The following is a 12,722-nucleotide window of genomic DNA, read 5'->3' on the forward strand; positions in this document are numbered from 1 at the left end:
AGTCAGGATCCTCTTCCTGTTCACTAATGGTTCAAATGGCTCTGAGCACTATGGGACTCAACTGCTGTGGTCATAAGTCCCCTAGAACTTAGAACTACTTAAACCTAACTAACCTAAGGACATCACACACATCCATGCCCGAGGCAGGATTCGAACCTGCGACCGTAGCGGTCGTGCGGTTCCAGACTGTAGCGCCTTAAACTGCTCGGCCACTCCGGCCGGCCTGTTCACTAATGACCACTGCTATTCGGAGTACCATCTGTCCAGCATTTCTCAACTGATTCTCCAGCGTTGACCCAGGTTTCACCTAACCATATGATTGAGTATATGTCCTTTCCTACAATTCTGTGTAAGAAAATGGTACGAGCTGCAATAACACGAGCTTTTTCAAGGAACAGTTCTTGTCCATCTAATTTTTTAAAACAGAAGCCCATACTTTTTAATATCATCTTAAGTGACTTTTTCCCCTGAGAAAAGCTCACTTTCTTTTAAAGAAATTAGCAACTTTGCTATTGTGGGATATTCTTTCCTTTTGTAGTATCCGTATATGTGCCGACGAATTGCATCAGATTGGAAAGAATCAATATAACACACTGTTTCTCCCACAGGGGCTTTCTTCCACACTGTTTACTTCACTGTCTTAAGTCTCGAAGTAGCACCCCTTTCTTACAATTGTTCTTTCACTGAGGCCTAGAGTGTTCGAGGTACACTCAAACTTTAGCAGCAGGAATCGACACATGCCCATGAACAGAAACAAATTGTTTTTCTTGCTCATAACACTCTAGAGTCATCCTTAGAAATTCCAAGGCCTGACTATTTAATGACACTGCATGGCACAACGGACTGTTGCTTGGTGAACGACATAATTTTGGTGACATTGTTTAACAAGCAGCAACACAAGGCGTTCCCACACTAACATACAATGTTTACACAGAAGCTGGCAACCTGGTAGCGTCGACGCAGGAACCGGCTTTTGTTCATTGCTATTACTTGTTCAGAAGACACAGTGCCTCGCGTTCCTCACTTGTTTGATAGTTATATTACCAACTCTATGACGCTTGGGGAGTTACCTTGAAATGCCATGTTTCAGTGGCCCAGGTATAACAATACTTCAAACTGGGTTGATGCCAGAACAACAAGTGCACTACTACTGCTCACAGCCAATTATGAAGAAAATAATATCATCTTATTGAAATACTATGTGCTCAAAGGAAATTTTCAAGTAAATCGCAAACCTGAAAAGACACACAGCAAAAATTTAATTTAATAACATTGGAATATTAAGAAAATGAGTACACGTGAAATATCTCACCAAGCATTTTACGAAGTGTCCAACAACTTGATCAAAGAATGGGAAGAAGTCTGCTTTGTAAGTCAAAAAAAGGGAATGTACAATATCGGCAACTTTGCTCAATATATAAACATCTTCATTATTTTCATCAACAAGCTGCTCTTCTACCACCTGCAAACCAAGCATTTCAGTGTTATGATGGCACAATAATAGCACTCATCATTTCATTCAAGTTATGGAGAGTAATATTGCCATAAGCTCACCTCATCATAATCTTCATCTTTCCTCTTTTCTTGTCGTGCTGCTGCATTTTCAAAGTGATCCTTCATAATTTTATCAACAATACGGATTAGTTCACCCACAGTTTCTGCTGTCAAGTAGAAACTACCAAGAGTTTCTATGCACTGTTGAAACGAACACAGATTCAGTACACATAGCATGGGACATTAAAATATAGGAGGAAAATATGCAGTAAGAAATATAACTTACGCTACCAAAATAAGCACTGCGAAGTGTAAGAAACAGGGGCAATATTGGAAGCAGAAAGGAAATACTTTGCGGGAGGGGGGAGAGGAGGGGGGGCACAAAGATAATGCTGAAAACACCTGCCACAAAACAAAAACTAGTTGGTAGTAAGAAGTGAGGCAATAGTCCCGTAACAAATTACTTTTCCAACCTAACATCTCTATAAAGTAAGTAAATCTATCCTCTTCATAATATTGTCTTTATTCCATCCTCTGCAGCTAGACTCACAACTTGTGTTCAGTGCAGTCACATGTAACCCAAACATCAACGTAATATGTAACAACTTGGAAAGTTACTTAACCATTATGCAAACAATATTATGAAAAGGATAGACTACTACTCACCATGACAATTTCAAGTTGCAGGCAGGCACGAAAAGACTGTTGCGCCTGTCTGCAGCTCAACGTCATCTTTAAGGTGAGTAGCATTCTACCCTTTTCATAATACTATACTGTTCGTACTGCAACCTGGTCTTTTCATTATTTAATCATTGTCTAAAATTTAAGAAACATTTGGTGACAACAAAAATATTTATATACGATTTCAGTGAAGACAGAAATATGTCTACAAACCTTTGCCATTGAATGCATGTGTTCTGCCAGTACCTCGTTTTCGGGTTCAGTATCAATTGCTCTTAGTAGTTCAGGGTAGATGAATGACCACATATCTCTCAAGTACTCTGGGCCTATTCAAAAGAACAAACATGCAGACAAGCATCAGAACACCAATTTCGTGAACCAACCTCAAATTTCGCTAACAAATAACAGAGCATAATTTACCTAATAATTTCCATTTACTTTTTTTCATCTATGTAATACAATTTTTACTCATATGATCAAAAATGTGTGTTCTTCACAATACTTAGGTAATACTAATACATAACCATTGTGAAATCTCTATTTTATTGTGCCTGTTATCAAATCACACTAATAATATTAAATTCTAATGGTGAATCATGCAATACTAAAAATCACCAGACAACAGCTGAAACAATTGTTACGAAAGAGGCCAGCATACATAGCTATGTGGATACACACTGAAATCCACACTTGCTTAAAATCTCAACTTTTTGAAAACTATGGATGATCAACCCCAACCCACTGGCATGAAGTGCTGTTCTCTGAAGGAAGAAAATCAATTTGGCAATTGATTAGGGGATGGAGTATCGCAGATGCAAAAAGCAAAAATTTCTTTACCTGCTTGAAAATATTGTTCGCCAGGTCCCTGAGGTAATAACACATTTTGTATCCTGCAGCTATGAATTATACACTCCCTCAAGCTGCACTATACCTGCCTCCACCTCACTATACTATCCTCCCCCTCTAACCGTGCTGCTCCCATCATGCGCAGTTGCCACTCACAAGGGAACTGTCAAACCTGACATTTCAATACCTGGCCTGAAATTTTTTTATATGGGAAGAATACACCAAAAGAAACAAAATATCAAAATTTTAGCAGCAAATATTTTTATAAATTATTGAAAATTGTCAAATTCCCAGTTTGCCAGGTGGCTGGAAAAATGTATACCCTACCATAGCTGTAGCAGATGGCACATGTGCAACATGACAGGAAAATATCTTTGATTCACAGCACATAGGTGAACGGATAACATGGCACAAAGCAAACTTAATTTGTAAAGCGAATTTCAGTTTCCACTGATAGCTTCACTGATACAGTTGTTCACAGTTACTATTCACTTGAATTTGCAACTCATTTAACATGGATAATAATTAGCAGTTGCCTCTGCAGTATCACTAAGTGTTAACAATGGGGTGAAACTGAATTAGTTTCCTTTTTGTTCTCCTCATATATGTTTGCAAATAGTATCTGTTTTTGGAGAGGTTACGTAGTTTCACAGTAATCTGGTATCCAATTAATTTTTCAACTTCACAAAGATGAAATAACAGGAACGTCGTATGTAATTGCAGTTGTCTATTTCTTATGAAGATCTACATGTGTGTTAATTATTTATTAATTTCTTGGACATTTATTTGAATGATTTTGACATTTCATTATAAATTGTGGAAACATTAGAAGACACAGGATGTAATTCATTTGATTCTGTGAATTGGGGTTTGAACAATGAATGTTGTGCTAATTAAAGTTCAGAGCACAAATACAGTATGTTCATGGCCCAAAGAAAACACAGAGGAATACCTTTCAGTAACAAAGATAATACTGTAAAATTTTTAGTTAAAAAAAGAGGGAGAAAATGCTTAACTTTCAGCATTGCCGGTATGGTTTCGTAAAATTGAACTGAAGTATATGAATGGTACAAAGATTTACGCACAGTACAAAATATGCATCAAAATGAAACTACAAAAATTATTCAAATGAAAAACTATTCAAAAGATTTATAACCACTTGTGAAGGTCAATATACTGTTAGTGAGGGAGGTCTATGAGACTAGGCCATCTGAATTGAAAGTGAGATGAACATCATTGATTTCCAGGATTCTTTGAACTAGTTAAATAGTTTCAGAAAATTATACAGAAAAGGGAGTTACAAAATTACAAAGTTTACTTCCAGTACATGTGTAGAGGGGATGTCATTGATATGTATTACTATAGACAAATTATAGCTTCTTGGTATTCTCCAAAATGCTGTACATAATAAGCCAGTCGGTCAAGTTTCGTACAAGAACTGCAACCTGCACTTTTATCATTTTGAGCAGAAAAAAAGAGTTGCTTGTGCAGTCTATGAACTGCTTACAACAATATCAGTGATAACGATCAGTGGATTACTGTTTCTGCAGCTTCATGTCATCAAGAATCTCAAGGCAAATTACGGCCAAAATTTAAAAACACTGTTTAGGTGCAACAATATTGTAACTGACATAGCAAAATCTGGAAAAACTGGAGAGTTGCAGAAAATAATTAATATTTGGACAGCATAAAGCATTTTGCAGGTAACTGTCAGACAAGACAATTTCCAATAGGTCTTTGTCGTTTCATGTTTATCAACATAACAGTACTGTTAAACTTAAGTCATTTTTTGTACTGTCAGTTTCCTTCATCACATTTTACGAATTTCATCAAGTATGCCTAGTAAACTGCACAATACGCAAAACAGTGGCCACAACCATCTCTTATCCCATACTAATTCTGTCTAAATAACACTAGAAATCACTGTGAAGTGCCTGAATGCATTAATTTTTCTTTTATCGTGTGTGCCTTGTGTAAGGTAAATAAAGGGTGTTTCAAAATGAACATTCTGGTTTTAAGGTGGTGTAGCATTTATTACGTTCTACTTACAACTGTAAAAAATACACCAAATGAAAGAGCAACTCAAGCAGTTCAATGGGAAGAGTATGGAATGACTAAGAGTAACTGAAGAATGTGTTGAACGAGTGAGAGTCTTTCACACATAGTCACAAGAAATCATTTCAGAAGTCTAATCGTGAATTAGCAGCTCCAGTGGAGTTTGTGTGGAAACTTTCAGGGAGACACTTACAACTACATCCTTATCATGTACAGCGTTACAAGTTCTAATACCTACAGACTATGGTTTACATGCGAATTTAGCAAACAAAACATTGCTGCATGACAATGAAGATTTTGTGGATTGTGTCGTCTTCAGTAATATATCGACATTTCAAGTCAATGGAAATGTCAACACACACAATGCGCGCATCTGGGGATCAGCAAATCCCCAGGAGATGATACAGCTGCAACGAGACTCCCCTAAATTGAATGTGCCATAACCCCACACAAAGTTTTGGGTCTTCTTTTTCAGTGAAGCAACTGTAACTGGTGTTTCTTATCTTAATGTGCTAGAACTATGGCCCGTGCCTCAACTGGAAGAAGCAGAACAACAGAACTTTATTAGGCAGCAAGATAGTGTGTCGCCTCACTGGCATAATGCATCAGGTGACTGGTCAAACGACGACGTTCCCAATCGCTGGATTGGCCGCAGGGACCGGATGACAGACCATGTTGTGCGTGACCTCCACATCCGTACACAATCTGACGCCATGTGATTTTTATCTTTGAGGGTTCATAAAGGATCATGTGTATGTGCCTCTGCTGCCAGCTGATCTGTCCAATTTTAGAAACAGTATTATTGTACGTTACCCCCGACACATTGAGCTAGGTTTTGGAACAACTCTCATATCGACTGTGTGTGATCGGTGTTCCCAATGATTAACTGTTAGAAAAACTGTTTGTGTTACTCTTTCACATGATGTATAATTTATAATTGTGAGGTGAATGTAAAACGTGCTACGAAGCCTTAAAATCAGTATATTCATTTTGAAACACCGTGTATTTGTTTTCGTTACGCAATACATACTTCGCATTTTTGTGGTGACTACATGGGATTAACAAGGAACTGTTTCACTGACAGTAAAATATACACTATTCAAAAATCATAAGAACTGTGCTATAGGAATTTTTAAAAAGCATCTCAAGTCAACAGATTAAGAGTCCTGATTGACGGAACTCATCTGTAATATAACGTAATACACTGCCTTCATTTTCTTCTGCCTGTCATTCATGTAACAATTACATGTGCAACAGTTTAGGAGTCAATATGTGCTGCAAGTTATTCAAAAAGATTAATGATTTAAGACATTTCTGGTACGATGGGAGTGTTCGAACTTCACGTGTGTTCACTTTGGACTTCACGCTACGCAGCACTATTTTCTCATCATGGCTGTGTCTGCTTATTCACCGAACCACGCGCCAGGCAAAAATGGGTGTAGAAACCGCTGTCTTAAGTGGTTTTTCGTGTGGAAAAACTGAATAACCTAATATAAAAATAAAAAAAAAAAAATAAATAAAAATACTTGCAGCCTGTCTTTGTAGGTAAAATTTGGACACAGCATTTCATTTTCTGTATTCTTCCTGTCTGAAAGATTTCTGGATGGTTTCTGACGCGTCGAATTGGATCACTACCTTGTCAGTCCAGCTGCAGCAGCCAGACAGTGTTCATGTGCATGTGAGTTGTGTTTGTGTGACTGCGTGTGTGTGTGTTTACTTCACAAAGCTAAAATGTATAAGAGTCTCTGTTGTGTTTGTCTGCGACTATGTTTCCCTTCTATGATGAGTAGCAATATTGTCGCAGAAGAAGCTGAGTAGCACCACCACTGTGGTGTAGTGGTTATGGTACTAGATTGTTGCATGGAGGGTCACGAATTCAAAACTCACCTGAACTGTAAAATTTTAATTTCTATCTTCGGTTTGAGGACATTCTAGTAGTATCCACAGGTGCCAAGAATCATTGTACTGGAATGTTCTGTAGCTGTTTATATACCGTATCCACTAGGATCCACTATTTTACACAGCTCCAAGACTTTTGAATGTAGGATGCTGTTGTTTATATACCGGAGGCAGTTTGCTTCGCATTCTTCTATGTGCAAGTGCTGAATAAACCATCGTTAAGTGAAGTTAGTGTTCATCATTCATCTACTTACACCTTCCTCTAGGTGACATTATTCTGGTGGAGGCGCTGGGTATTGGAACTTGAGATACCGCATATCATCGACGACACAGTGGCTCCCATCAGGCCACGACAGAGCCGCCGTTTACATGGCGAGAAAGCTGAGTCAGAGACATATTCAACAGATCGCAATCTATTGGAGACAGAAGAAGAAGAAGAAGAAGAGAACTTCACGATGACAGCAACTGTGTGCCACCACATAAGACATCCTTCTGGGTTCTCTGGTGACTGGCCAAGATTGAAACAAGTGGCTGAAGGTATATGAGCGTATAACAAAATTTAACAAATGGAATGACACCGTGTGTTTGGCTAACGTATTTTTCTACTTGAAGGGCACTGCCAAGCAATGGTATTAGAACAACGAGGAAAAGTTCAAAAGCCGGAAGTATTCCAGGTGGAACTGCGCAAGTATTTCGGCGACACATGACGACAGAAGTGCAAGGCTGAGGATAATTAAAGTGTAGGGCACAGCGTCCAGGAGAAACGACAGCATCCTACATTCAAGACATCTTGGAGCTGTGTAAAATAGTGGATCCTAGAATGAAGGAGGAAGATAAGGTTGCACATCTCATGAAGGGTGTTGCTGAGGACATGTATCAAGCTCTACTCCTGAAGGAGGTTTCAACAGCTGACGACTTCATAAAATGGTGCCAGTATATCGAAACAATTCATCAAAAAAGAACTACACGAAAGAAGTTTGAACGGCTACCAAACATCGTATTGATGTCTGTGATGGAGAAAGAAACTGATTTCACAAGTGTTCTTCGTCAGATAGTGAGAGAGGGAGTTCAGAAGACACTTGGATTGCACGGGAATGAAAAACAGAGACGCTTCAAGAGGTCATAAGGGAGGAAGTGGAACAGAGATTGAACCCAATCTCTCGTCCTTCATCTCCCTTTAAAACGGTAAAAAAGTAGAGACCCAGGCGAAGTTACGTTCCTACAATGCCGCATGAGGAACCTGTTTGGGCACCAAGGATAACCGATGCCTCGAGGGACCAGGATAACCAACCAGTATGTTTCCACTGCAGACAACCAGGACATGTAGTGCGCTATTGTCAAGAAAGACCGCGGATATTTGACGATGCCCGCGCCAGAAGACAGCAGACCGATCTTATGCGACGCCAACTCCGGGACGGCAAAGATGAACAAGATAATGTGGGTGCAGGACGACGTAGGTCACGATCACTGCAAGCCGCTGGAAAGGATGCTCCCCCAACATGCTGATCAAGGTCTCCATCGCTGTTTAGAAGCTCCAGCCGATCACTTAGCCACTGCAACCTGGGAAACTAAAGGATGCGACCTTCCTTGGAGACGAGGCCGCCAAAGAGAAAAATCCTCCGCCGTTGATCACTACATAAATGATAGGAAACTATGTCGATATCCTCATGGATGGCCAACCCCAAGCTCTTGTGGACTCTGGAGCATCAATTTTCAGTCATTTCGGAGAAATACCGTCGCCAGTTGCAGAAAATTGTATTCATCGACAACAAAACATCTCTGCTGAAGGTGGCTAATGGGAAATATGTAAAACCTACAGGAAGATGTGGCATTCGTGTGGGTATAAGTGGCCATATGCAGCCCTTAGAATTCATCGCCTTACAAGAGACTTCATTCTCAGATGGGACTTCTTGATAGCTTCTCATGCAATTATAGATTGTGGTCACTCGAAGATAATGCTAGACGAGATAAGATACTCTGGACAGGAAGATGCACATCCGAGTGTGTGGAGACTGTGTGCTGGATGAAGTGATCATTCCTGCAGTCAGCACGAGAAAGGTAGCAGTCATGTATCATGCCATGCATCAACCCATGGATCTTGTAGTGGAATGTAAGAGAAGCATACCACTGAAGAATAACTTGGTCATCCCAGCCTATGTTGTCTCATGTAAGAACGGATTCGGTGAATTGTGGATAGTTAACGGTCGCCGAGAACCGCAGATCCTCCCAAGACGCATGTGCGTAGCAAATGCTGAGCCGTTAATTGCAGAACAGGTGAGCGCCGTAGAAACCTACGATTCTGAGTCTGTGGGTGAAATTAGCACTGCCACTATGACACAAGATCTTCTAGCTCTACTATCACCAGATCTCACTAAGGAACAACAGAGAAAGCTACTTGCCATTCAAGAGTTCTCTGAATGCTTCAATCCACAGGTGAAGAGCAAGTTAGACAAATCAACGGTGAAGCACCGGATTGGCACTGGAGACCATCAATTAATAAGCCAGAGAGCATACCATGGGTCAGCAACAGAAAGTCGAATAATTCGCAGCCAGGTAGAGGCATTGATGAAGAATGACATCATTCAGCCTTTGCAGAGCTACTATTTTTAAAGTGTCTCACTTCCTAGTCTAATTTCCTCAGCGTCAACTGATAATCTGACTATGTTGCAGTATCCCTGTTTTGCTTTCGTTGATTTTCATCTTATATCCTCCTTTCAACACACTGTCCATTCTGTTTAACTGCTCTTCCAAGTCCTTTGTTATCCGACAGAATTACAGTATCAATAGCAAATATCAGAAATTTTTATTTCTTCTCCCTGAACTTTAATTCCTACTCCAGTATTTTTCTGTTTACTTTACTACTTGCTCAATGTACAGAGTGATTATCATCAGGGATAAAATACAACTCTGTCTTACTTCCTTCTCAATCACTGCCTCCCCCCCCCCCCCCCCCCCCTCAAACTCTTAACTGCCATCTGGTTCTGTACAAGTTGTAAATAGCCTTTTGCTCCCTGCATTTCATCTCCGCTACCTTCAGAATTTTAAAGAGAATAGTCCAGTCTACACTGTCAAAAGCTTTCTGTAAGTCTACAAATGCTATAAACAAAGGTTTGCCTTTACTTAACCAAACCTACAAAGTGGGTCTTAACGTCAGTATTGCCTTGCATGTTCTCCCATCTTCCTCTAGGATGGGTTGTAACAATTTTTCATTTTTTGTTTAGGAATTTGTGTCAGTATTTTGCAACTCTGACATATTAAACTGATAGTTTGGTAATATTCCCACCTGTCAGCACCTGCTTTATTTAAAATTGGAATTATTACGTTCCTCTTGAAGTCTGAAGGTATTTCGCCTGTCTCATACATCTTGCACACCAGACGGAATAATTTTATCATGGCTGGCTCTCCCAAGGCTCTCAGTAGTTACAACAAAATGTCATCCACTCTCATGGCCTTGTTTCAACTAATGAAGACACTCAGAGCTCTGTCAAATTCTTCTCACAGTATCATATCTCCCATCTCACCTTCATCTACACCCTCTCCCATTTGTATAATATTTCAGTTAAGGTCACCTCCCTTGTATAGACCCTCTACATACTCTCTCCGCCTTTCCCTTCTTTGCTCAGGACTGTTTTCCCACCTAAGCACTTGATATTCATACATCTGGTTCTTTTCTCTCTAAAAGCCTATTTAATATTCCTGTAGGTAATATCTACATTTCCCCTACTGAACTATGGTTCTAAATCCTTACATTTGTGCTCTAGCCATTCCTGCTTAGCCATTTTGCACTCCCTGTCAATCTCAATTTTAGACTTTTTATTCCCTTTTACCTGCTTCATTTGCTGTGTTTTTAAATTTTCTCCTTTTCTCAATTTAATTCAATAGCGCCTGTGTAATCCAAGGATTTCTACTGGGCCTGGTCTTTTTACCTATTTGGTTCACTGCTTCCTTCACTATTATATCTCTTAAAGCTACCCAATCATCATATACTGTGTTCCTTTCCCCTGTTCTAGTCATCCGTTGCCTAACGCTCCCTCTGAAACTTCCAACAACCTATGGTTCTTTGAACTTATTCAGGTCCCATCGCCTCAATTTCCTACCCTTTTGCTTTAATTTACAGTTCATGACCAATACATTGAGTACAGAGTCCACATGTGCCCTAAAAATGTCTCACAATTTAAAATTTGGTTCCAAAACCTCTGTCATACCATTCTATAATCAATTAGAAACCTTCCATGCCTCCAGATATCTCTTCCACATATATAACCTCCTTTCACGATTCTTATACCAAGTGTTTATGATGAATAAATTATGTTCTGCACAAATTTCTTCCAAGCGTGGCTTCCTTTCGTTTCTTTCTGCCAGTCCAGATTCACCCACTATTTTTCCTTCTCTTTCTTTCCCTGCTACTGAATTCCACTCTCCCATCACAATTAAACTTTTGTCTTCCGTTAACTATCTGAATAATTTCTTTTCTCTCGCCATACAGTTCTTCAATCTCTTCTTCATCTGGAGAGCTAGTTGGCATATAAAATAGGCATGGGTTTTGATAATGCGTTCACTAAGCTGTTTATAGTATTAAACACACTCCTGCTTTACCCCTATTTCATTTTGTATTTATGACCCTGTATTCACCTGACCATAACTTGTTCCTCCTATCAATGACGACATCCTCCCGAGTAGCCCCTACCAGGAGATCCGAGTGGAGGACTATTTTACCCAAGATGATGCCAGCCACCATCATCATTTAACCATACCATAGAGAGCATAATCTCAGGAAAAACTATGGGTGTGGTTCCCCCCTACATTTTAGCTGTTTGCAGCACCAGCACAGCAAGGCCATTTTGGTTGATGTTACAATGCCAGATTGGGCCATCATCCAGATTACTGCCCCTGCAACTACTGAAATGGCTACAGCCCTCTTCAGGAACCAGATGCCTTTCAAAATCATATGAGTAAATGATAGACCAAGGTGTGCTGGATGCCAGGCACTTTGTGAAACAAGGGTTTTTCCCCCTCAAGAATATGAATCCCCCCCCATAGATCCGGGCTGATGCGCATGCGTGAATCTGGCAGGTTGGCGCAGGAGTAAAATTTTTCCCAGTTGCTGCTTGTTGCGACTGCTTACACAGCCAACGACCACATTTCTGTAGCGAGAAGCGGGAGAAGGTACTACTCATCTGCGACAACTGCGCATGCGCCTGCTCGTAACAGCCAAAAAGAATCTAAATGTCAACAGTTGTGACATCACGCTCATTGAGGCAATTTGTTGTTATGAAGCATTGCATAGTCTCCCTAAAGCCTTTGATACATTTTGCTACTGGCAGTTGCTTGTATGAGCAGTGCATTTTGTTGTTGTATATGGCACATTTCCTCTGCAATTTAAGATCTATTTTCGTTTTCTTCCCTCTAGTTCATGTTTTATTGCTACAGTATTATTCTGTTCTTACCAGTCAAAATTATAAAAAATTAACTGAAAACTAAAACAATGAAACATTCCCGGAATTCTAAAAAAATTCCCGGATTTTTCAAGGTTTTCTCCCGGATGAAAAGATTTCCAGGTTTTTCTCGGATCTCCCGGTTGTTCTGGGTCGTATACACCCTGAATTTGACATGTTGATTAATTGCACGTACACAAACTGAATGTGATCCAGAAACACCAGCTGTACTACACCATTTCCGCCTAAGCTCACAAAATTTTGAGAAGCTTAGTTCATTTCCATATCGCTTACAATGAGCAATGAACATTT

At 39.8% G+C, this 12,722-nt stretch overlaps 1 protein-coding gene across 1 annotated transcript in view; it reads right to left on the bottom strand.

Moving 5' to 3' along the window:
- The window catches only part of LOC124589517 (importin-5), a 169,004-nt gene that overhangs the window by 42,401 nt on the left and 113,881 nt on the right, over positions 1-12,722 (bottom strand). Inside the window, exons 16-18 of the mRNA XM_047131559.1 lie at positions 2,389-2,501; positions 1,555-1,695; positions 1,313-1,462 (exon numbers count right to left, since the gene is read on the bottom strand). Coding sequence (XP_046987515.1) covers positions 1,313-1,462; positions 1,555-1,695; positions 2,389-2,501 — 404 coding nt within the window. The remainder of the gene's footprint in view (positions 1-1,312; positions 1,463-1,554; positions 1,696-2,388; positions 2,502-12,722) is intronic.

Source organism: Schistocerca americana, chromosome 2 (assembly GCF_021461395.2).
Source record: "Schistocerca americana isolate TAMUIC-IGC-003095 chromosome 2, iqSchAmer2.1, whole genome shotgun sequence".
In the NCBI taxonomy this organism is placed as follows: Eukaryota; Metazoa; Arthropoda; class Insecta; order Orthoptera; family Acrididae; genus Schistocerca; species Schistocerca americana.